Raw genomic sequence first — 26,484 nt, 5'->3', positions numbered from 1 at the left:
CATCACCGACACCTCCCCCCCTCCCCCCTCTCTCCCCTCCCCCCCAAGAATGTCCTTTCCGTTTGCTTGTTGTAACAACTTCATAAAAGTATAGTTGTTATATCTTCTTGAGCATTTTTTCATATAACTGTTTGCCATGTGCATGTCTTCTTTTGAAAAATGTCTATTAAGGACTTTTACCCGTTTTAATAGGATTATTTGGGGTTCTTTTCTTGAATTGTTTAAGTTCCTTACATATTATGTATATTGACCCCTTGGCAGATTATAGTTCACAAATATTTTCTCCCATTCTGTAAGTTGTTTCTTCACTCTGTTGATTGTTTCCTTTACTGTGAAAAAGCTTTTTAGTTTGATGTAATCCCATTTGTCTATTCTTGCTTTGGTGCCTGTGCTTTTGAGATCTTATTTAAAAAATCTTTGCCCAATGTCATGAAGCATTTCCCCTATGTTTTCTTGTAGTAGTTTTACAGTTTTAGGTTTTACATTTTAAATATTTAATCAATTTTGAGTTGATTTTTGTATATGGTGAGAGGTAGGTGTCTACTCTCATTCTTCTTCATGTTGATATCCAATATTCCCAGCACCATTTATTAAAGAGACTGTCTTTTCCCTAATGTGTATCTTGGCACTTTTATCAAAACTGAGTTGGCTGTGGGTACGTGATTTTATCTCTGGGCTCTCTACTGTGTTCCATTGGCCTATGTGTCTGTTTTTGTGCTAGTACCTATTCTATTTACTACATGCTGTTCTACTTACTACAGCTTTGTAGCATATTTTGAAGTCAGATAGTATGACATCTCCAGCTTTGTTGTTTTTGCTTAGCACTACTTTGACTATTTGGGGTTTTTTATGGTTCCACATGAATTTTAGGATTCTTTTCTCTATTTCTGTGAAAAAGATCATTGGTATTTTGAAAGGAATAGCATTACATCTGTAGATCACTTTGGATAATATGGCTAACTTGCTTTATGAACACGAGCTATCTTTACATTTATTTATGTCCTCTTTAAATGGAATCCTTTTCTTGATTTCTTTTTCAGATAGTTCACTATTAGCATATAGAAACACTACTAATTTTTACATGTTGATTTCATATCCTGCAACTTTACTGAATTCTTTTACTAGTTCTAATAATTTTTTGGTGGAGTCTTTACAGTTTTCTATATATAGGTTCACGGTATCTGCAAACAGCAACAATCTGACTTTCTCCTTTCCAATCTGGACGCATTTTATTTCTTCCTCTTGCCAAATTGCTATGTATAATGCCTAATTTTAGAATTTGAATTATCTGACCCAAAGTGATAAAATGTGTTTTCAAATTCCTTTTTGGGATTTTGTTTTGCATATGTAAGAATCTCAGAGGTATACTCTCACATCAACACAAAAGAAAATTTCAATCAAATACCCAAACAGTGGGGATTTGATGTTCTGAGCATATAATAAAAGAAAACACTAAATAAAACACAGCCAGGTGTTATATGTTTCTGAGTTATATGTTTTAAAGCTTCAGAAGAACCATGCTTTGTGGTTTTTAGAAAGCATGCAACAAGACAGAATAAGAGATTTTCTGGGGAAGCCTAGGTGGCTGATCAGAATGGTCCCTGCACTGGAATTTGTCATGGTCATCCTCGCAGTTTTAAATGTGTGATTTGACTTGTTACAGAGTAGTTGTGTGTGGGGGAGGAGATCTGCATTATCCACCCATGTGAATTTGGTTTTATATATACGTATGTGTGTAAATATAAGCATATTTATTAGAAAGCAAATTCATTAATTATAGTGAGGCATATAACTTGAAAGTTTCGTCTGGCCCAACTAGTGTGTTCTGTCCTATAAAAAAGCTGCATGGGAAGCCAACTTACCTGAAAGTTGTTTAAGAAGCTTGGAATATAAAAAGGAAACTTCTGGTAGCTTATTAAATAGTCTGTTAGTAACAAAGGTAGGTGGAGGCAGTCTCCTTGCCCACTAAACAATAATATTCAAATCTAGTCAGCTAAAATATATTCTCATCTGAATAGTGCTTACATAGGCTCTGCTTACTTTTTTCTTTATGCCTTTCCTATTTATATGTTTCCAGAATTGATCACTCTCTGTTCATATAGTTCTTTTATCTACATAGAGTATAATTTTATTAGACTTTTGCTTACTAGGATAATTTCTTGCCCTACCTTCCTGACATTATTATTTCAAATTACTTTGCCAAGTGTTTTAGATATTATTAAACACTTTACTTGCACATTTACAGATATCATTTTGTCCCATAAATAATAAAATCTTTATGGATTTGCCAGTATAACTCATAATTTCCTAAAATTTATTTCTATGAAATGATTTTAGCATATTTTTCCTAAATGGCCATCTTAAGGGGTTTAATACTCACGTTGTCGTATTTATTAACTTTGATTTATATTATGACAATATTTAAGATTTAGTATATTTTTTTTTCACTTTTTTGGCCATAAAACAAGTTTTAATACATTTAAAAAGACTAAAATCATAGAAAATATGTTGTCTGACAAAAATAACAGAAGAAATTTAGAAAACTCACAAATTGGTGGAAATTTAAAAACACTCCTAAAATAAACAATGAGTAAAAAGAAAAATCACGGAAATTAGAGAGTACTTTGAGATTAAAAAAAAAAAAAAAAAAGCAAAGCACAATATATTAAAATTTGTAGCACACAGGGTTAATGCAGTGCTTAGAGGAATATTTATACTTGCAAACACAATAAAAATAAGAAAATTTCAAATCAGTAATATAAATTTCTACCTTAAGAAAATAGAAAAAGAGCAAACTAAACCAAAAGCACATGTAAGTAGGAAACAACAAAGATTACAACAGAAATATATAAAATATATAAAATAAGAAATTAAAAAATACAGAAAATCAACAAAACCAATAGTTGATTCTATAAAAAAATCAACAAAATTTGCAAGCCTTTATCTAGACTAACCAAAAAAAAAGAGATAAAACCAAAATTACTAAAATCAGAAATAAAGCAGGGGCATTATTACATTGTCATTATGGTTTTTTGTGATGGTAAGATTTAGTTTCTTTCTCCTGCTCATTTGCATTTTTGTTCTACCAGTAGGTTTTGTTCTTTCTTGTCTATTTGTGGTAGTGATTATTGTTTTTTGGGTCCAGATGCAGGACTTCTTTGAAGATGTCTTATAGGGCTGGTTGTGTAGTGGTGAACTCCTGCAGTTTTTGTCTGGAAAATACACTATTTTCTTCTCATTTCTGAAGGATAACCTTGCTGGGTATAGTATTCTTGGCTGGCAGTTTTTTCCTTTTAGTATTTTGATATCATCCTGTTTTCTTCTCATCTGTACAGTTCTATTGAAAAGTATGGGCCGGCTGGTGGCGCACTGCTACAGTGCACCGCTTGGGAAGCGCGCCGGCACTCCCGCCGAGGGTTCGGATCCCACATACAGACCGGCCGCTCACTGGCTGAGCGAGGTGCGGGGGCAACACCGAGGGCTGCGATCCCATTGCCGGTCCTGGTCCGGTACGGGCGCGACACTGAGGGTTGCGATCCATTGCCGGTCATGAAAAAAGACAAAAAGGAAAAAAAAAAGAAAAAAAAAAAAAAAAAAGTCTGCTGTTGGTATGATAGAGGCTCCGTTACAGGTGCCTTGATACTTTTCTCTTGCTTCTTTTAAAATTCTCTCTTTGTCTTTTTGAACTTTGCCAGTTTGACTATAATGCATCTTGGAGAGGATCTTTTTTTTTTTTTGTATTTTTTCATGACCGGTAAGGGGATCGCAACCCTTGGTGTGGTGTCGCCCTCACGGCACTCAGCCAGTGAGCGCACGGGCCACTTCTATATAGGATCCGAACCCACGGCGTTAGCGTCGCTGCGCTCCCAGCGCTGCACTCTCCCGAGTGCGCCACGGGCTCGGCCCAAAGGAGAGGATCTTTTTGAGTTGAATATGTTTGGGGATCTCTGGGCCTCCTTGATCTGAAGGTCTATGTCTCTCCCTATACCTGGGAAGTTTTCCATTATTATTTCATTAAATAGGTTTTCCATGCCTTTCCCTTTTTTCTCCCCTTTTGGAACACCCATGATTTGAATGTTTGTGTGTTTAAGTTTGTATGTTAGCTCTTGTAGATTGTCTTCATTTTTAAAAATTCTTTTTCCCTTCTTTTGTCTGCCTGAGTTATTTCAAAAAGACTCTTTTCAAGATCACAAATTTCTTTCTTCTGCTTCTCCAAGCCTACTGTTTAAGCTATCAGTTGTGTTTTTTTATTTTGTTGAGTGAATCTTTCAGTTCCATTAGTTCTGCTACATTTTTTTTATGATATTAATCTCTTCGTAAATTTCCTCCTTCATATCATGGACTTTTTTTTTTCTTTTTTTTTTTTCCTTTTCTTGTCTTTTTTCGTGACCGGTAACGGGATCACAACCCTTGGTGTCGCGCCTGTACCACGACCGGCAACGGGATCGCAACCCTCAGTGTCGCGCCCGCACCACGCTCAACCAGTGAGCGGACCGGTCTCTACATGGGATCCGAACCCTCGGCGGGAGCGACGCCGCGCTCCCAAGTGCCACACTCTACCGAGTGCGCCACCGGGCCGGCCCTTTTTTTCTTTTTTAATTATGTTGCCTAACTGAGTTTTCTCATATCTCAGTGAATTTCATTAAGATGGTTGCTTGGAATTCCTTTTCAGTCATTTCCAGGGTTTCCTGCTCTATAGGGTCTGGTACTTGAGAATTACTGTATTCTTTTAGTGGTGTCATATTTTCTTGTGTTTTCATATTTCTAGTATCTCTATGTTTATTTCTAGTATCTCTATTTTGATGTCTGCTAATCTGGTAAAGTAGTTGCTTCTTTCATTACTCTAAAGAGGGCTTTGAGGAGAGAGATGTCATCTTTCTCTGGTCTCCACTGGTGACTCTCCTTGTGTCAATGCAGTCACGTGTCTGGCAGGTTGCTTGTACCATAGCTGTGGCTGCTGCTGTAGCTTCAAGTCTCTTTTGCGGCAGCAGTGGCTGTGGTGGTGGCTGTGGTGGGCCACCCATGTGGAAGTGGTGTTTTTGGCATACTCTCTTGCCTGTTTCTGGGTGGAAGGGCTGCCCTCAGCTCCTTGCCTAGGACCCCAGGCGTTGCTCCCTTGCCTGCCTCCAGGTGGAGAGAGCTGCCCTTAGCTCTTGCCTAGGACCCCAGGTATTGCTTTCTTTAGTTCAAAATTTTAAATAAAAATATTAAACACTTTATGAAGGTGGTGAATAACAAAGCTGGCTTAATAAACATTAAAGTTTATTAATGTATTTCTTTAATAAAGAGTTTCAACTGCAGAATAGTCCTAGTATAATTCCTAACCACAAGAATTAGCAGTCATTTTCTCTATCTGAAAGGCTCAAAAAGGTTTCATTAACTATCTTTTGGAGTGTTTATCTTCGGTGTCATCTCCTAAAAGGGAGCTGGGCAGGCTATTGCATTCATTATTAAATAATACAGTGGTTCATGAAAGAAGATACTACTGTCAATTGTCCAGAGGGAGTTCATTCAATTACCGCTAGTAGGTATGGTACTCTTCATCAAACCATTAAGACATTACAATTTCATTTTCAAAATGTCCAATATGAAATACAAGGAATTTTCACATAATGTCTGGTATAAGAGTATGAAAAATAAAGGGTGAAAGCTGCCAAAACATTCTATATCAAAATAGGGAAGTGCTACATACAAAAATCAGAAAAGTTTTATACTTATAGTTAAGAGAATTTTTCTAAAGCAGGATCCAGCTGTGCCTGCCCAAAGCTTACAGGAGATTCTAAGAAGTAAAAAACAATCCCTTTTATTGCCTTGCATATTTTTAACTCTTCCAACTTTTTATAACCATCTCATGTCTTCTATCTTTCTAATATCATCTATTGTTTCCTTGATATGGGGAAGTATTTCCATTGTGCAGATGAGAAACAGAGACTAAAAGAAGTTAAAGAACATGTTCAGGTTCGTGAAGTAAACTACAGAAAAATTAAAATTCTGATTCTCTAACTGCGAGTCCAATAGTCTTTCCACTACCTCATACTCCCTTACCTTCTGTGCTGGAGTGTACAGCATAGAGTCTGTGTGTAAGGGTGGAGGAAGAAGTAATAAATGATATTTATAAAACACGATTAAGACTGAAGAGAATAACATGAAATCTACTTAATACGATAAGACAGCATTAACTGGAAGGGAAAAGTAATTACAGAATATGCCAAACAGTAAGAAAAACAAAGTGGCTGAGCTCCTTAGAAACTGATAGCAAGAATAACTTTGTAGCTTTAATTTCTAACTACCACATTTGAAAGTAAAAATTAGAATTTATCACCCTAAAATATAATACTTATTCAAATTTAAAAACAAAACTTACCAGTAAAATAGAAATATGTCTTATGAACGGCCAGGACAACTACTTTAGTATCATCTTTAAAAGTAGATAACTAACATGTTTTTACAATTTACTGTAGAAACGATTTGAATTCATTTTCTAAATGTCAGTATAGAAATGCAAATAAAGGGAGAAAATGTTACTTTTGAAGGGTGCTTTTGAAATGGTCAAAAAATGCATATTCTCTAAGAGCTCCTGCAAAGAACAATATTTTACCTGAACACTATTTACTTGGCAGAAATGTTTGATGACTTCCAACAAAGGTGCCAACATAGTAGCTTTGCCTTCAGAAATACCATCAATCCTTTTTACATTTTCAACCGTAGTTGGTCTGTTGTTGGGGGGAAAAAAAAGTCAAGAAATCACTGAAACAGTATCACTCTAGCCATATAGCTGATGTTCAGCTTCATACTGACATAATTCAGTAAACGTTTTTTTCCAACAACCAAAACAATGTCTAATACAAGCAATCACGCTTTATAAGTTCTTTCTTTGCTTTCCATTATTTAAAGATTTGCTGTTTTAACAATTTAAGAATAAAAACAATACTCCCTCCATCACCACAAAAACACAGTACAAACTGGTAAATAGGCCATTATTATAAAAGAACAGGTGAACACCTAATGTTTCACTAATACTGATTTTATTTCTTTATAGAAATAAAAAGGAAACTATGAGTATCTAACTGAGGATAATTAAGAGGCTAAGAAACTTTCAGAAGAAAGTCTTATTCATTATTTTCTTCTGCAAGGTGTTTACCTGTAACAGTAAAACTGTTTACTACTTTAGGCTTTTAATTCAGTATTTCTTATTGGGTCTAATATCCAAGAGACCATATGACATCTTCTTTCTAAAAATCTGCTGATCTAATGATTAGTCTTTTTCCTTAAATATCTTCTCTGAATATTAAAGTGTGGTCTTAGAATATTTATTTTTTAATTAAATAACTATTGTAAGATATAGGCACTGTGTAATATCATTAGAAAATTTTGCACTAAGGCAACATCTATTTGGTAAACTTTGGTGATATAAATAATTTTTTAAAAGAAAGCATAATGATGAATACAACTACCAAGCAACTATTCTTTGGAAATAATTTTTTCCAAATATTAATTGCCCAGCTAGTATTTATTAGGCATTATGCTAGCTGCTGTGGGAGACACAAAGAGATGAGGGACTAATATCTTTATTCACAGAGTTTAAAATTTAGAAGATATATAATTCATGTCTACCACTAATTAAAAAAAGTAAAATAAAGCATTGTGTGCTATGGAAGCATCTTTAAAACTCATCTAAAAGTCCTTTATGAATTCAAAGTAGAAGAATTACCTTGCTGATAAAACCATGAAAGACTTTATGGAGGAAATAATAATAAAGCTAGATCCTGAAGGATTTCTTAAGAGGAGTTTTGAGGAATCAAGGAAACTACAATGTAACTAAATAAATGGAAGTTGAAAAGGAGTTTTCAACAAATGGTAAACAATCCAGGTAAGATAAACCATTCCAAATTATGTGACTTGGATGGAAAAGTAGGTTTAAGGCCATAAATGGAGGGTCTTGAATTTTAAACAAGTTAAGACAGTGAGAAACCACTTAAGCAGAAGTACAATATGATAAAGGAAGATGAATTTGGTACTCATATATCAGATGGAGAGAGAGACAGAGAGAAGAGAGCTAGAGAGCGAGAGAGCAAGAGAGAGAGAGCACAGTTAGGCTTTTGCAACAGGCCGAGGATAAATGGTCTTAACTAACACAGTGTCACTAAGAAGAGGCAGGAAGGTATAGACAGATTTACATGGAACATTTAAACAAAAAGTTCTGAAAACCATTTAAATAAGAGGAAGAAGGATATATATGTTAGAGGAGTGAAAATAACATTAGAGATTTTAAACACGTGTAATTAGGAATGTGATAGTATGACTAGCAAAAATAAAGAATTCAAAAAGGAGTTTTGGCATTTGGATGAAGTGTGTGTTTGGAGGGTGGATAGCCAATGAGTTAGAGCGTATTTATACTGAATCTGATTGCTGAAAACGAAGCTGATTTTCATTCATAAGAAACGTAGGACTAAAGCTCAGCAAAGAGATCAGCATAGCAGCATGGGAGATGTGGGAGTCACCTCACAGATGTGACAATTGAAGCCATGGTCTATTATCACTTAATGATATATTTTATGAATCTATTATGTTATAAGAAAATAAATCAGAATGTATACAAAGATAGTTTACCTCATTTTGGCCATATCTAGCAGTATCTTATTTGTTGCCAGAATAGCTGGTGGAACATCCATTTTACTGGCATGTTTCTGCCTAGCTTCTACCAATTTGCCATATAACGTAGTCTGAGCAAAAAGAAAAAAAACAATACTTTTTTTAAGGTACTTAGAAAAATCCAGTCCTTTATTTTTAGTGCTTCAGATATCACATTTTCCCCTAAGAAGAAAATAAACAAACTATCTCAGACTCTCAGCTAAGGAATGATTTTTAAAATGCTGGTAACAAAATTTTAAACATGCACGGAATTGTAACTATCTTCTCATAAATGAATTACCAAGTCTTACCTGAGTCTCCTGTTCCTGGGCTGAAATAACAGGTTTTGAGGAACTGTAACACTTTCCTGGTGATTGCACCATGATACTAAAATATTTAAAAGAAATAAATAATAAAAGTTTTTCTTTCTCCTAGTTAACTTTTTTTATCACCCCTAAAATGAGAGTAACTTTACAAGTCAGTACTAACATTTACTCTTCATAATAACTGTAAGGTAATTTGTTACTAAAATGACATTAGCACAGATTTTAAACATTTTTGGATCAAATACATTCATTATAATGGTAAACTTAAAATTGTAATTTGAGCTCAACACGAAATTGATGTACTTAAAAACAGCATTTGTCTATTCTCCTCCTTAACCAAACGCTTTCAAAGAAAACACTTCTTATCCATTCCGAAGATAACTTTTTTTAACATATTGGTTATAACAGGTTTTTATACGGTCTATGAACATTTGTTGTTCACTGACATCACTGATTTTTGGTTGGTGGGGAACATCAGCAAGGGATTAATCAAGTTATTCAGAATTTTCTTCAAAATCAAACGATCAAAAATACGGCAAAAGAAGTCATTTTGTTTTTGACTCCTCAAAAGAGGGAGAAAAAACACCCAATGAGCAAACAACATGAAAGGTGCTAGGCAGCCAACTAGATAGAAAATCAATTTCTACAAGAGGCACTTCTCATTGATAAATTAATTGTAAGTAGAAAAGTTTATAAAAATGAAATTGTATAGAATGGCCTATAGAAAAGATGTCAAATTTAAAATTCTTGCTTCTTGGGAGAAGGGGGAGAACATGTTTGGCATTTAAGAAATGTTTATAAATTTCTCTGTTGCAAGAATTCAGACATGACAGTGTAAAGTAAGATTTAATTTTCACAATTATTAAGTCTTATCACTAAAATAAGTAGACTTGAATCTGAGGAACAATAACTCCAGTTCAAAGAATTAGTAATATCAGGTTACTCAAGAAAATTATAAATTTGTTTCAAATTAGATACTAATATTTATCTAATATTTATGGAAATCTTTATACTAATGTATTATTTGCAAAATGGTATTTTAAGTTATTTCACAAAGGAATTTTGTTATCATATATACTGGCAAAATTCTGGGTAACACATCCCCAAGGCAGAAATACATGTAGAAAAGTTTAATAAAAAAATGTGCCTACGAATGCTATTACAAGTATACAGAAGAGTTCAAAATAACTATAATGAATATTATCAGAGATAAAACTGAAGATACTGTATCCATGAAACAAGAAAACACTATTACACATTATTAAAGAAACAAGAGAAAAAAGAGTTTTTAGAATTTGATAACTAAAATTAAAATTTCACTAGATGAAAGTAAATAAAAAGTGAAGGAACTCCCCAGAAAGTAAAAAAACAAAAAGAGACTAAATAGGAGAGAAGAAAAATTAATAAAAGGAACATTAAAAACCAAGAGAAAGGGGGGGGGGGGAGACAATTATTAACACGAGGAAGAAATAAAGGTAGCGGTGGCACCCAGTTTGGCTTAGTAGTATATAATATGTGTAGTTATAATAATGTAAAATCATTATAATATTATTATAATAATTCAAAAGTGAATTATTAATATAACCAAACTTATAATTATGGTGGAGGGGGTGGATAAAGGAGGGGGTGGATAAAGGAGGGGAAATCTACCGCAATAGGACATCAATTTCTAAAATTGCTAAGTCAAAAAACAGTAGCCTAAGCATGTCATTTAGAAATACTGAAGCAAATGCCAGAGAAATCAGCTGGAAGATTTACGAGTGAGTGACTGCTTCTGTAGAGAAGAACAAAGTGGGTTTGGGGAAGGGTGTAGTGTGGTTTGTTATAAGCCTTTAAGTACTAATTGACTTTTTAAACCATGTACATGTATTATTTTAATGAAAATGTAAATAAATTTTAAAATAGTAAGTTTTTCTTTTTAATGAATATTCATGAGCTACAAAGCTGATTGTCACCCCTTGTGGCATGATGTGAGGGCCAGATTCATACTGGCAGCATACCCATTACCAGAAATTGCTTTTATACCCTGTGTCCCCCACCCAATTATCCTCACCTCCCTCCCCCTCCCTTTTCCCCCCCACTCCACATTGTATCTCTAGGTATACTCTCTCCCTCTGCAAGTACAACGCACCACTGTGGTCTTTCTTTCCTTCTTTCTTTCTCTTAGCTCCCACATATGACTGAGATCATGCGGTATTTTTCCCTCTGTGCTTTTCTTAAAATAGCAGTTATTGATATATAAGCATTCTGCTCTCTTCTGTACACTAAGCCTATACATTTAATTTCTGGACCACTCCACAGGTATCCCAAACTTGGTAAGTCTATCTCTAAACTCCTGATTTTCGCCTCATCCCTTAGACATCCAATCCCTCAAACCTGTTCCTCCTCTTCTGTTGCCCAGCAAAGGGAAAGACAACACTACCCAGCAAAGACAGAAACTAAACTCACCTTGAGTCCTCCATTTTCCTTAACCCACCTATCTTTTCAATCACCAAGACCTAACAATTCTATCTCCTAAATATCTTACAAATCTCTCTTCATGCCACTGCTACTTCCCTCATCTGTACTGACATCACCTCTTGCAAATACTACTGCAACGGCCTCTTTGTGTCTCTACAACAGCCCTGATCCTCCTGTAATCCATTCCCTCCATAGCCAGAGCACATCAGGGTCTACAGGCCAAATCCATCTATTTGGTAATGCCTATAAGCTGCAAATGTTTTTTTACATTTTTAAATGGTTAAAAAAAGTAAAAAGAAGAACACTACATGACATGTTACATTATGTGAAATTCAAATTTCAGTGTCCATAAATAAAGTTTACTGCAACACAGCCACATTCGTTCATTTACATATCATCTATGGCTGCTTTAAGGCTACAACAGCAAAGGTGAGTAGCTGTGACACAGGTTTTGGCTCCAATGCCAAAAATATTTACTGTCTGATCCTTTACAGAAAAAGTTTATGAACCTCTCTTCTAAATCATAAATTTGATCATGTCACTGTTCCGCTTAAAACCCTTCCTTAGATCCCAACTGCCTTTATAATCAAATAGAGTACTTGGAAGGAACTGGATATTCTGGCCCCTATTTAATTCTCCAGACTTAAATTTCACCATTCCTTTGCCTCCCGCCACCAGGTGATCTCTAGCCGTCCTGTTCAGTTCCACAGTCATGTCACACCCTCTCTTGCTTTCAGGTTTTTGTATGTGGGCCGTTCCTCTGCTGAGAAGACTTCCCCTCACTTCACCTAACTTCTACTTAAGCTTCAAGTGTCACTTCTTTTGGGAAGCCCTGCCTAAGCCTCTATATGTTTCCAAAGTGTTATAACCCTGGGTTGCAATTTTATGTTCTCATCCCTTTATATCCCACTAGAGTGTGGGATATATAAACTGTGGGAGGGTCAGTGACTGTCTCTATCACTCCCCACTGAATCTCAATGCCCACAATGGGATCTGGCACTAAGAAGAGGCCTAGTGAAAACATAGCAACTGTTTAAATGAAGAAATGCTTCAACATATTGAATGGATATATTGTTTTACATACTCCTTAAAACTTTTTGTTTACATAAAACATAGTAATCCCATACAACATATCCAAACAAAAAGAAATTATTTTGGGTGGGAGACTGATAATATGGTAAACATTTGGTCAGATCCAAAGTAGTGTTATCTAAGCGAGCAAACCATTAAAAGTGCATAACGGCCTTAGAGCACATTAATTTACTTTGACCTGACATGAATATAAACATAGTCCATTTAAGCTCTGACATGTTTTTCAAATTCTCTATCTTCAGATGTTCTGTAATTCTATACACTTTCCACACTTTCATTAAGTCAGCAAGTGAAAAACTAAGTTTAAAAGAATAATTGGTACCTTACCTTTTACTCTCTACCAACTCTTAAATCTACCATTTTATGTTGCCATAATACCTTTTTTGAAAATTATATTTGTAGGAAATATGTATATATTTCCTACAAATATAATTAAATAGTGTTTTAATGCTAGAGACAGACAAATACAGACTTGAAAGCCAGCTCTTCCATTAGCTATATGCTCTTGAACAAGTTAGCTAGCTTCTTAACCCTGGTATCTTCAACTGTAAAATGGGGATAAATAATAGTAGCTAACTTATAGGTTGTTGTAAGAATTAAATGAGATATTGCATATGAAGTGCTCAGCATTTAACATAAAGCCTGACAAACAGTAATACCCAAGAACTGTTAGCTATTAAATTAGTATTAATATTATCCTTCTGTAAGTCTGCTTTAATAATTGTAATACTAAATGATTATGCTTTAATTTTAACTTCCTTCTGACAATGAAATAGCCCAACATCTTTAGGAAGGAAAAAAAGTATTGATAAAGAGTATAGAAAATAAAAATTTGGAACTCTGTACCTTTTTTTACGAATGTCACTCCCAGAAGAAATCTTATCAAATGCCTTGTAAGAATACATCTTCTCCAAGTTAGACTGCTTTTAAACATATGAGGGTCCATCAAAAAATGAAAAGTTTCAAAGAACTTTTAGATGTGAAGAAAATAAGATGCAAAAAACCTCACAATGACAATTTTTCTGCTGACTAACCAAGTCATCAAATAAATCACCTGAAAATAAGCTCTTGAATTATCAACTAGGGATCTAAAGGCAGTTAGAAATGCACCCCAATGTTCCATTCCTCCCAAAACTATAGAAAATAAATGATCGAAAGAATGCTCTAAAACACAGCAAGAGTACAAAAAGATTCAATTATATTCTGCATACTTTAATAAAGCAGAAAAAGTTAACCAGAAAATTGAATTCACCACATTTGTCCATTATCCCAGAGCTCTAACTAGCTGAAGTCTGCCTGTGGGTTAGTATTTAATCTGTAATAGTTATCTAAGATCCAAAACAAAGCAAGAAAGTGTGTGTGTGTGTGTGCGCGCGCGCGTGCGCGCGCAGATTTAATGAGAACATTCAAGAAACAGGCTTATTTTTCTATCAACTATAAATATTATAATATGTAAAAACTCTAAGCCAAATGAGTTACAAGACAGGCTTTAAAGAATCAAAATAATTTACTTTCTCAAATACTTTCAATTCTTCTATTAGCCCCAGAAATCATATACCAGGTATTTTAGTCTGTTTGTATCAGTTCTCTTTCCATATTTTGTTTTCTTATATATACCACTTTTCTCTTTAATTGGAGGGGAATTAAAATATAAATTTTTAAAACAGGAGTTAAATCACTATAGAATGAAATAAATAAGAACTACCTCTTTAAAACAAACCTTCTTCTCCGCAGTTAATTCAATTGGTACTTGATTAGAGGAATGCTGTTCAGTGCCCAAAGATATAGTTTTAGAACTGAAAAAGAGTAAAATTCAATTATCTCAAACGTTAAAATGCAATTATCAAATTTATTAATCATCCTACTCACACTCTCAGAAAGGTAGATGAGATTATATTACCTTCTTAGAACTGACCATTTTTAAAATTGATTTTTTTTCCAGAAAAAGCTCTGGAAGGTTTAAGAAGCTTGAAAGAAAAAACTCATAAATGATCGATAATATGTAAAGATACTAAAAATAGGCAACAAGTGTATTCTATTCCTCCCCTTTTACACATAAGAAAGAAATACGGTATATGTGTTCATCAGCAGTGATCTCAATGCTGCTGCTTTCATCAGTGGAAAAGAAACTTTCTAAATACGAACGATGAGCAGCTACTTCCCATCAACCCAGAAAGTGTTCTAGGGCCAGCCCATGGCTCACTCGGGAGAGTGTGGTGTTGATAACACCAAGGCCATGGGTTCGGATCCTATATAGGGATGTCCAGTTAGCTCACTGGGTTAGCGTGGTGCTGACAACACCACGCCAAGGGTTAAGATCCCCTTACCGGTCATCTTTTCAAAAAAAAAAAAAGAAAGAAAGTGTTCTAACATTCATCTTTCTGCCACAGACCTCTGCCCCCAAACTGACTAAAATAAGTATGCAAAAGCAAACAGGTTACTCATTTTACCTGTACAGTGCCTGTAAATTGGTATAATTTGAGTCATTTAATAGCAACAAAAAACCCAGAAGTTAAAAAAACTGAAAAGTAAACCTTGGCAGAGGAAAATTCTTTGGATACAGTTCTTCATTAGCTTGAAGGATAAGTGTCTGAGGAGATTCTGTATTAGCTTTATCAAGCCAATCTCTGCCCTATTAAAAGAAAGAAGAATCTTTTAATGCATAATAAGAAAAATTAAGTTAAACAGGTAAGACTTCTACAATTGTTTACCTTTTTTGTAAGGGTGCAAATCTTTGTAAATTTGCTACATCCAGGAACTTGTACCAAGAATCCCTCAGTAACAAGCTGATGAGAAAGAGCCTTCCACCAACTCTCTGTTCGATCCTTGCCAGCACCAAAGAAATTGTGACTGCGATATTTATCTGGAAGATGCTGAGAATTCTGAAATTAGGAATAAAATCAATATCTAAAAATGCTTATTTAATTAAACAGGTTAAGGAAAACATCTATTGATTCTTTGTCTTTAACCCTAAATTTCATCTTTAAAAAGCTACAAAATATTTATAACCATCCTGCTTGTTCTGAACACTCAACTCATAAATATATAATTAAAATAGTGTTCCTTTTGTGTTTTAAATAATGGCAGGAAATTTCACAAATAATTCAGATGCATTTCCCAACATATAGGTTTGCATGTGTTTGGAACACTTAACCTTTGCCATTTAGACCTCTGATTAACATACTCATGTTATTATTTGAAAATGGTGATCATAACCTATAGCTCAAGACTCAAACCACTGAGTTTGTTAAAAGGCAGTGTGACCTAATAGCTACTCATCAGCGAGTGCAGTGCAACAACTCACGGTTTCCACTGCATGGTTGTTACTGTGATTTTGTTCATGACGCACTGCAAAGTTTACCTAATCATTTACGATTTAGCTGTTTCACGGAGATATACCAGTAAAAGCAGGTACATGCTAACGGTTGATGGTTTTGAGATATTTTTTCCTAAGTGACGAGGGAATTCCTATGGGAGATTCTCGATTTAGCTGTTTCACGGAGATATACCAGTAAAAGCAGGTACATGCTAAACGGTTGATGGTTTTGAGATATTTTTTCCTAAGTGACGAGGGAATTCCTATGGGAGATTCTTCATAGCCATTGAGTTCTAGAAATGTTTGGGAAGCTAATCTGTCATATGCAATTCTTTTGTTCTAATGAAGAGAACTCTCCCCACCTTCACTCTCTATAAAGTACTTTTCCATTCCCTGTGCCCTCTTACTGCCTCTTTTATTCATCCTGCACATTTTAATACTACTTTGTGTATGGCAGTATATGAACATAGGGCTTTATGGAAAATTACTGCTATCTAATATATTTGTGGTGAATACAGCAGACTAATCCAAGGATCATTCAAATCTCCATCCACTGTGACTTCTTCAACTGCAGAATCTGGGAAGTTACAATACACTATTCCTCAAACTTCCTTGCAGCTAGGTTCTGGATGTGATTTAAGTTCCACTAATCTGATGTATATTTGTATGACATGTATCGGCAGGAAATAAGGCAAAAGGCTACTCCTCTGCTATTTTTGCAGAAATGCATGATTGTGGAGGTGTTTGCTTTTTTCCAAGAAAAGTTAGCAAAAAACCCAGCATACAACTACTACTATCTTCATAGGCATCAAGAGGCATCCGTTTTGTTGACAATAGATTGTAGCAGGTGCAGGTTAGTTCTCCACGCAAGTAGAGGTAGAACCTTCCTGATTGTTACAGCTTCCTACTCAGTACAGTACTGTAGTGGCAGCTTCCCAAATTGACAGATAGCTTCTTGATCATAAAAGAGGCAGAAACTCTCTTGGTGGACTATTTTTTAGTGCAACTTTGTCAACAATAACATAAGCCACTTAATACTCAGTAATAAATACCTTTCAGTTTAAATTAGCTAGCATGATTATGAGCTTTCTTATACAAATGCTATGTTTTAGGTTATAGTCATGTTTCAAAAACATTCATCCCTTGAATATGTTGAGGTTACTGTATCCTAAAAATGTCAATATAAGATGCAGTCTAAAATTTTAGAACAGGCAGACTATAATTCAACATTTTTACATTTTGTCTATATACCCTAATAAAAGCTTAACAATCAATGTGTATTAAAATCCAGGGATCAAAATTAAAAGAATACATAGGATGAGTTGCAGCAGACCTAACTTAGGCAACTGCAAAGCTCTCTATCATGAACGTATTGGTTTTATTCAACTGAAAAGAATGTTATGGTTACAGGTTTATCATTTTGGAATGTTAACATGTGAATACAAGCATTCTAAAACAGATAGAACAACAATGACATACTTAAATGCAAAGATATATCACTTTAATATTTGAAGATCTTCCCAAGTATATGACTGCAAATAAAAATAGATCATAGATAAATATTAATACATGTCATTTACTACTATTTATAAGGCATAAATTTGAAAAATTAGCCTAAATAAGGCTGTTCCTTCACAAAGGAAGGAAGGATAAAATTAGGTAAAGTAGGATAAGTTCCCGCCAGAGACACAAACAGCAGTGCCTAGGTAACTAAGTTTCAAACACATGTTTCTGATAGGTGTAGTTAACAGAGTCTGCAACATGCTCTCTATTGAATCTTAAAAAAAAATAGAAACAAAAATTAGCCTAAATAAGGCTGTTCCTTCACAAAGGAAGGTAGGATAAAATTAGGTAAAGTAGGATAAGTTCCCGCCAGAGACACAAACAGCAGTGCCTAGGTAACTAAGTTTCAAACACATGTTTCCGATAGGTGTAGTTAACAGAGTCTGCAACATGCTCTCTATTGAATCTTAAAAAAAAATAGAAATAGGACTATTTTTATTAAAGTGGTTAAATAACGAACTCTGGTATCATCATGATTATATTTACAAAATGTTATTAGAACAAGATTTAGAGAAATATAAACACCCAGGTACAACATGGCACCTTTTTCTTTGCTAACACTTCCTCTCTGTGCTAAACCTGACTATGGGTTGATTTGAGTAGAATGTTTAAAATCAAACATCATATATATAAGACGAACAATTTACAGATCTAACGTACAAACTGAGGACTATAGTTAATAAAGTTGTACTGTATTTGGGATTCCTACTGAATGAGTAGATTTTAGCTGCTCTTGTCACATAAAAATGGGGAGGTAATAACTATGTAAGATGACGGAAGTCTTAATTTCCCTCACTATAGTAACCATTTTACTATATATATGCACCCCACAACATCAAGTTGTATATGTTAAATATACTCAAAAATTTGTCTACACAAATAAATAAATAAATAAAATAAAACATGGTAGAATTTCAGAGCTGGAAGGAATGCTGGAGCTCTTTGATCTATCTTAGTCATTTTTTACTCATATTGCTAATAAACAGAGGCTCAAAGATGTTAAGTGGTAGCCTAATGTCACACTGTGTATTTGTACTACAGCTAGGGCTAGAACACTGGCCTTCAGACAGGCCTCCAGACTAGTAGTTCTAACTTTTTACTACTATACCATGCACACGCATGCACAAGCATACACACACACCAATATACATACACGTGCAGGCTCCTGACCTAGATTTTACCTGTATTCCAGTCATAGCTCTGGCAAGTTACTTATCTATGCTTCTATTTCCACATTTGATGCACAAGTATCATTACAGCTTCTATCTCTTGGGGATGTTGTGAAGATTAAGTGAGTAACCAGGACAAAGCCTGGCTCAGTAATACTAACTTTCCTTTTATTAGTTAACAGCTGATCCTTTAACTCAATCTGAATTTCTTAACCTAAGCATAAAAACCATGTCTTAATATTTAGTCAGTTTTCACTGGAACACTTACTAATGCTACTCTACATCTGCTATGGGCTTACCTTTGTAGTAGGAGATTTTAATGTTTGCAAACTAATAACACCAAAGGTATTAAGTTGCCTAACTAGCACTTACCAGCTCTCTAGACACCAAAAAGTACTCTTCTAGCCTCCCTTTCCCTCATGATCAATAATTATTGTGAATACTGTATACTATGTGAATAAATTTACATTGTCTTGTTTCCATGGCAATCAACATGCAGAAAGAGCATCTTTGTTTTAAAGGAATCATATTCCCTTTTGAACTAGAAATCCAAACTGAACCAAGTAACATTTTTTTAAAAAAAGAATTGAAACAGAATACAGTAAGGATTCTCAACAACAAATATTTAATGATTTCTCACTCTGAGCAAAGCATCTTTCATTAATTAAGTGTTCTAGTTTAACTCAATTTTCCAGATTATTCACTGACAGAGTAAAACTGCCTAAGATGAGAAAGCTGCCATAGATGAATATAGGGACTTGGGTATTAATTATTAAGACGTGCACAATTTTATACACACGTCTCTTATCAACCACAAACCTTCATTCTGTATCTCTAGATCATTCCACTAAAAATTATAAATTTAAAACTGCCCTCTCCCCTCAACCAGGCATACCACACCTCTGCCTCAGGGCCCACCCAGGGACCCGAGGCATGGAGAAGGGGACCGGACCTCCCTCCCACAACCAGGAACTTCCTGAGCCAGTGCCTCGGGTCCTGCCTGGGGACCTAAGGCATGGAGAAGGGGACTGGACCTTCCTCCCACAACCAGACACACTGAGTCAGTGCCTCAGGGCCTGCCCAGGGACCTGAGGCATGGATCTGAGGACCAGATCCCCTCCCACAATCAGGCACACGGTGCCAGCACCTTGGGGCCCACCCAGGAACCCAAAACATGGAGCTGGGAACTGGACTCTCCCTCCCACAACCAGGCACACCACACCAGCACCTCGTGGGCTGCCTAGGGACCCGAGGCTTGGAGCCAGGGACTGGATCCCCCTCCCATAACCAGGCACACTGCACCAGTGCCTTGGGGCCTACCTGGGGACTTGAGGCATGGATCCGGGAACAGGACTCTCCTCCCACAACCAGGCACACTGTCTGCACCAAGGAGCATGCCAAAAACTTTATATCCATGTGGGTGGCCCACCACAGCCACCACAGCAACCATGGCTGCCGCAAAAGCGGCTAGACACCACAACCACACAGATGGTCTGCCAGCCACTGGAGTGCATGGACACAAGGAGAGTCACCAGCAGAGATAAAGAAAAGGATGTCTCTCCCCACAAGGCCCATTTCAGAGTGACAGAAGCAGCATCTGCTCTATGATAATATTGGGGGACCTGATCATACCTCTCAACATTGGACAGATCATCTACGCAACAAATCAACAGAGTAACCATTATTCTTTCAGAAGAAGAAAAGAAATCTAGGGTAATTAGATGGGGGATGGGGGAAGGGGTGGAGGATGGGGTGAGATTGGACAAGGGGCATAAAGAATAAATATAATTTGTAACAATATATATGCTAGCAATATTGATTTGATCAACATATGTCAATGCTGAACCCCCAAAATATGTATAATCACTTTTAATAAAAATTAAAAAAAAGAAAAAAAATGCATGCAACAGCATAATAAATGGAAAAAACACTAGACTAGTAGTGAGGAAAGCTGTTTGTTCATCCTGATTCTGGAACTATGTTAACAGTATGACTTAGGACAGATCATTTACCTTTCATTTTAACTCGGTTTCAACTACAGTAAAATAAAGTGATAGGGTTAAATAGTCTTTTTGCCAGTTTTAGTTCTAAGAGTCTATAATTCTATGGGATGCAGTCTCAAAAGGGAAATTTTCGTCTCAATCTTTTCCTTTAAAAATCAGGTTAAAAAAATATGGGTCACCAAAACTGACATATTGTGGAATGGGGAAATGTACTAATTGATGGGTGTTAGAATAAACAGAACACAACCCAAGGTGTAATTTTCTGATAAAAGTAAAATCTTTGCACCAGTACCTGATGGAGAAAAAACAAAAATAAAAAAATAATTTGCCACTTGTCCAGATTAACTATTTTAAAAATTACAATTGCTTTTTATAGTAATTCTGCTGGGAATGCCACATTCTCCTCCACCCTTCTTCTCTCATTCTGTCTCTGAATGTCCAAATTGACTATCTCTTGCCAAATCAACTACATCCCCCACAAAATACAGTAGAAAGCTCCAGTGATACCTTCACAGACTTCTCTAATTTCCCAAAGCACTGTCTCTTCAGAACTTCAATTATACTTCAAGTCTCTTCATATGTCCCTTATCTCTTTCTATGCTACATTATAATTATTTCTTCCTAAGGAACACCTTCCATACTAAATGATAAATCTCATCTAATTTAGTTTTGGATCCCCCATGAAATATAAGATAGCACCTTACACAAAAGGAGATATTTAAGAACTAGTGAAAAAATAGTTATAAACTCCAACTCAAGAAGTTTTAAATCCTTAAGTTCTTAATATACAAAACAAGCCCATAGCTTTTGTAAACATTTCATTTTTCTTGTTTTGTTTCTGTCTCTTTCCCAGTTCCTACAGGCCAAAGAAGCTCACAGCTGCCATTCAAGTGCTTCAGAAAATCATTTTGAGCTGTTATTTTACATGAAAAATAAAACCAAAAGATAGAGTAACAAAAATAAAAAATTATCTCTAGGAATATACTTCAATCAGGTGAAGTAGTATGTCCAGAAAATTACGTGGATAACCCTCTCCTGTTAGATAGTTTGAAAATTATAAAGGGTGATTAAAACTACCATCAGTTTCAATAGCTGCCTATAGTCAAATCATATTTTATCAAGAGTGTTATCTAATTCTGGGGCCATAATAAGTTTTAGCACTTTGATAATGTGATCAGGAAAAAGGTTTCACCTAATCTCCTGGTAATGCAAATTAATGACTATGTTTCTGTTTTCTAATCTATAAAACTAAGGTCATTGCACATCTTATCACATTTACACAGGGTATTTAAAGATTTTTATATGGTGAGCTGTTTAGAAAGCCAAAACAAAGTTCCTCAAGCAACACATTTATTATTTAATTTCTAATCAAACTTGTACTTTAAAAATAAAATTTAAAACTCCACTCACAAACTCCTGGATAGATTACAGAATTACTTACACTATTTAGAAAAATCTTTCACAAGAGGAGAATCATGTGCTGCTGAAAATATATTTTTTATATATTTTTTATATATTATTTTTTTAAATATATAGTTCTCACTTTAAGACACTTATTTTACAAATCAAGATTACCTACAAAGATATTAATTTTTCCTAAATTGGTTAAAGGGAACAATTTACTAAATTCTCAAAGGAATTTATACAACTACAATTTTTTAAACAATATCCCAGTAGATCTTGGGATCACTGAAATGGGGGAAGAAAACTTGCCTTATTTGTACCACAGTTAGTGTCTACAAATATCCATTAAGTGGTACTTTATTAAAAAGTTTTACTTCTATCTAGCAAGGGTAGTATAAAATTTCACAAAGGATAAACTTCTTAATTTGAGGACTCCCAGAAGAGACTGTCATATAAGCAGTCTGACTTGGTTTTCAAATAATAGGTGAAATCTAATCCCTCTTGTGACCGGTTCAAGTTTGTCTTGGAGCCCACTTACACTTATTTGTTGATACTGGAATGGTTGGATTATACCAAATTAAAACAAGGATAATTTTTATAAATTATACATTCAACTGGGATACACGGGCTTTGAAGGTCACAGAGACAGAAGAAATTTTCATAGATCTCAATTATATTTAACCTATATCTTGCAACTTAAATTTGTTTACAAAAAATATAGTATCATTCATAGATGCTAAACCAAAGTTCCTTAAGCAACACTTTTACTATTAGATTTCTAATGAAACGTGATTTAAAATCAAAATTTTAAACTCCATTCAGAATCTAAAAACATCAGTACATAAAAAGTTAACAAAAATTTTCAACACATTTCAATAAAATTATTTCACAACTAATGTAATTTTTGTGTTTGCTTGTTTGTTTGGGCATCTGACCAGTACTGGGATCTAAGCTCTTTACCTTGTTGGTACTGCACCACTCTAACCAACTAAGCTATCCAGCCAGCCTGTTGGTCACCAACTAATTTAATATGTTCCTTTCAAACAAAAACTAAGAAAATAAACATTTATGTGAAGCACAAGTATTTAACAAATAAATGCTTACCTAAATAATTTTTAAAATTCTACATGCAAAATGAGAATTTTAATCTCTATTTTAAAATAAATATGCATATTTACAAAGTATCTTATCTTCTACTCTTAATTTATTCAACTAATATCAATATATAATATTTAGCTTTGCTTTAGAGACTTCTAAATCAGCAATAAAATCATACGTATAAACAAATGGACTACAGAAAAGGCTCTTTGACTGTAAGTGTCATGTCTTAATCATATCTGTGCCTGCAGTTGTTAGCATAATGTTGACACATGAATCAGTCAAAAAAAAAAAAAGTAGTTGAATTGAACTATTTATTCATTGGCAAAGTAAAAAATAAAAATAAAAATAAACTTTCTTAGGCTTTTAAATACTTTTGATGGGAAACAGAAGGAAAGAAAAAAGTATGCTGCCAAATATTGTTAGTGTGAATTTAGACATTTACAAAATAATCCCTGAAACTAAAGTTTTAGTCAAAGAATTTAATAGTTTCCTAGACACAAAAAGATATAATTTTTGTCCTACCTGTCCCTTGACAGGTTAACTTTTCTTAATTATCCTAAGAAAGACCAGTCTAGGGATTCATGCAACTGCAGTGTGATAAACTAATACAATCTTTCAGAGTGAGGTACAGAACTGAACATCAGCTTGGAACATGAAAACAGCAGCAGATGTTACACACACAAGCTCTGTCAAAAGTAATGAATGCTGTGTTTAATATGACTTAATATGATTCTCTGAGTTTCTAATAGCTCACCTAAAGCCAAAGCTACAATCACAATATAGCAAGCCTCTAAAAAAAGTGTTATAGGAGTAAATGATAAACCATGAAGGTGATTCATAGATATACTTACAGATCCTCGGAGAAATAAAATTGGAGCCCTAATTCCAAACTTTCCACCTAAGATGCGCACAGCAGATAATAGCTGAAATGCCTGTGGACCAAAATCCTGGGATGTGTCTTCTGAGTCATCGAAGGAATAGCAATGACCCAATCTAAATAAAAATAATAATATATTAAGAAAGTGGCCAAGGCACGCACCCTTTAGCAATAAAAAGATTTAGTGTAACAAAGTAAAAAAATATCTCAAACGTGCCAACTGCTTCAGAAGCTACAAATAAAGTTCATTACAACTATCTAAAACATGAAAAATAAACTAATCACAGAAATGTTATGCTGTTAGTTTTCAAGCCTAGTGTCCTAGAAGCCAGGTTTCACAGGAGCTGACAGCTGTAGACAGAAGAGGAAAAAGTTCAAGCAGGCAGAGCTGCAGGATTACACCTAGAACATTTTCACTCGATCAGTTACATACATATTGGACTTTTCTGTTAGATCTTGCTAGACAAAAAAAAGTTTGTAGCAAAAAAGAGACAAGCTTTTAACTTAAGAAAACAAATCTCCTATGCAATAAATTGTTAGCTTAAACTCTAATGACTATAAAATGTGACACAAAGATTATAAACGTTTCACTTAAGTATATTTAGAAGTTAAATTCCGAAGACATCCTTCAGATACATTTGAAATTATCATTAATACAACTGAGAATTCTTTAAGTAGGCTGAGAACAAAAAAACCTCTTAGAGAAAATCAACTAATACAGTACAACTACCTAATTCAATTGCTTTCCTTATAATAAATATCTTTGAAATAGCAATATGAATACATTTAATATTCCAGATATAATAATGTGTTTGGGGGAAAAACTCTACATTCAGGTTTATTCTCCTATTCTAACCTCTTTAGTTGATTAATTTTCTTTTCTAATATGACTATTTAAAGCTACCAAATTCCCACAGTGTACTATTATGCTGCATCTTACCAGTTTTTATATGTATTATTGCAATTATCACTAAGTTCTAAACATTTTTTAATTTCCAGTTTGATTTTTTCTTTGATCATGAGTTATTTAAAAGTGTTATTTTTCATTTCCAAATGCATGAGAATTTTTTTGTTTATCCTCTTATTTACTTCTAAATTAAATTGCATTCTGGTCAGAAAATATGGTGAGTTTGATGCCAATTCACAGAAAATTTTTGAGACAAGCTACAGTCTAGTACAGGGGTCAGAAAATTTTTTTATAAAGGACCAGATGGTAAATACTTTGGGCACTGTGGACCGTTGGGCTTTGTAGGCAACTACTTAACTCAAGCAGCCACAGATGACATACAACAAAACAGATGGCTGTATTCCAAGAAAGCTATTTTTTACAAAAACAGGTAGCAAGAGGATTTGGCCCACAGCCAGTCTGTCGATCCTTGCTCTAATACATAGTCAATTTTTATAAATATTCCATGTATGTTTGAGAAGTGTAGATTCTCATTCAGTGCTTCCCAGTGTGCTGCAACTGGATTCTAGGTGTCCTGAAAGGTTATTCACTCCAGACCTTAGGTTCTGGACAGAACCTGGACTCTCACAATTAGCTCAGTGTGCTGTACAAATATTATCTTTTACTACATGGGTCATGAAGAAAAAAAAATTTGAGACACACTGCTCTAGTTGCTTAGTCTAGGATTCTATATGTGTCTGATAAATCAAACTTAGTACTGCATTGCCAAATTTTCTACAGCTTACTAATTTTTTGATTGCCTAACCTACCAATAACTAAAAATTATACCAAACTCTCCCACAATGATGGTGGATTTGTTGATTTCTTCCAGCTGTTCTATCAATTTGTGCTTTATATATTTGTAGGGGTTTTTCTGTTTGTTTTTTTAAGGTACAAAGAACAACTATGTCTTCTTGATAAAGGAACCATCTGAACTAGAGAATTTTATTTTCAGAGTTTTTTAATAGGAATTCAATCTCTCTAATGACCCGTCAGACTATTCATGTTATCTGTTTCATTGTGGGTGAGTTTTGCCAATTTGAGGTTATCAAGGAATTGGTTCATTTCTTCTAAATTGAGTTTATGTGCAATGGATTATTACAGTGTTTCCTTATTATCTTTAGTGTCTGTGCCTGTAGTGAAATTCCCTCTTTCATTCCTGAATTTGGTAGTCTGTGCCTCCTTTTTTTCCCCTATCAATCTTGTTAAAGGTTGACATCAATTTTATTGATCTTTACAAAAAAATAAACTTTTACGTTCACTGATTTTTCTCCATTGTTTTTCTGTTCTCTATTTCACTGATTTATACTTATCTGTATTACTTCCTTCCTTCTGCTTACTTATGGTTTATTTTGCTTTTATTTGCTTGTTTCTTATGTTGGAAACTTAATTACTAAATTGAAACCTTTCTTCTTTTATAAGTATTACTATAAATTTCCTTCTCTGCATTACATTAGCTGCATTCTACACATTTTGTAATTTTCATTTCATTTAGTTCAAAATATTTTCTGATTTCCCTTGAGACTTCCTCTTTGACTTGTGGATTATTCAGAAGTATGTTATTTAATTTCCAAGGGTCTGGAGACTTCTCTGTTA

The 26,484-nt window shown here is 34.6% G+C and overlaps 1 protein-coding gene across 1 annotated transcript in view; it reads right to left on the bottom strand.

The window, feature by feature from the left end:
* WRN (Werner syndrome, RecQ helicase-like) overlaps positions 1–26,484 on the bottom strand; it is a 136,589-nt gene that overhangs the window by 21,447 nt on the left and 88,658 nt on the right. The window contains exons 22-29 of the mRNA XM_008585463.1: positions 23,917–24,058; positions 15,221–15,391; positions 15,044–15,141; positions 14,230–14,305; positions 13,356–13,429; positions 8,943–9,018; positions 8,611–8,723; positions 6,599–6,713 (exon numbers count right to left, since the gene is read on the bottom strand). Of these exons, the coding sequence (XP_008583685.1) occupies positions 6,599–6,713; positions 8,611–8,723; positions 8,943–9,018; positions 13,356–13,429; positions 14,230–14,305; positions 15,044–15,141; positions 15,221–15,391; positions 23,917–24,058 (865 nt within the window). The remainder of the gene's footprint in view (positions 1–6,598; positions 6,714–8,610; positions 8,724–8,942; positions 9,019–13,355; positions 13,430–14,229; positions 14,306–15,043; positions 15,142–15,220; positions 15,392–23,916; positions 24,059–26,484) is intronic.

The sequence above is a fragment of the Galeopterus variegatus genome, unplaced genomic scaffold (genome assembly GCF_000696425.1).
Source record: "Galeopterus variegatus unplaced genomic scaffold, G_variegatus-3.0.2 Scaffold3581, whole genome shotgun sequence".
Taxonomy (NCBI): Eukaryota; Metazoa; Chordata; class Mammalia; order Dermoptera; family Cynocephalidae; genus Galeopterus; species Galeopterus variegatus.
This window is presented reverse-complemented; position numbering and strand designations above follow the sequence as displayed.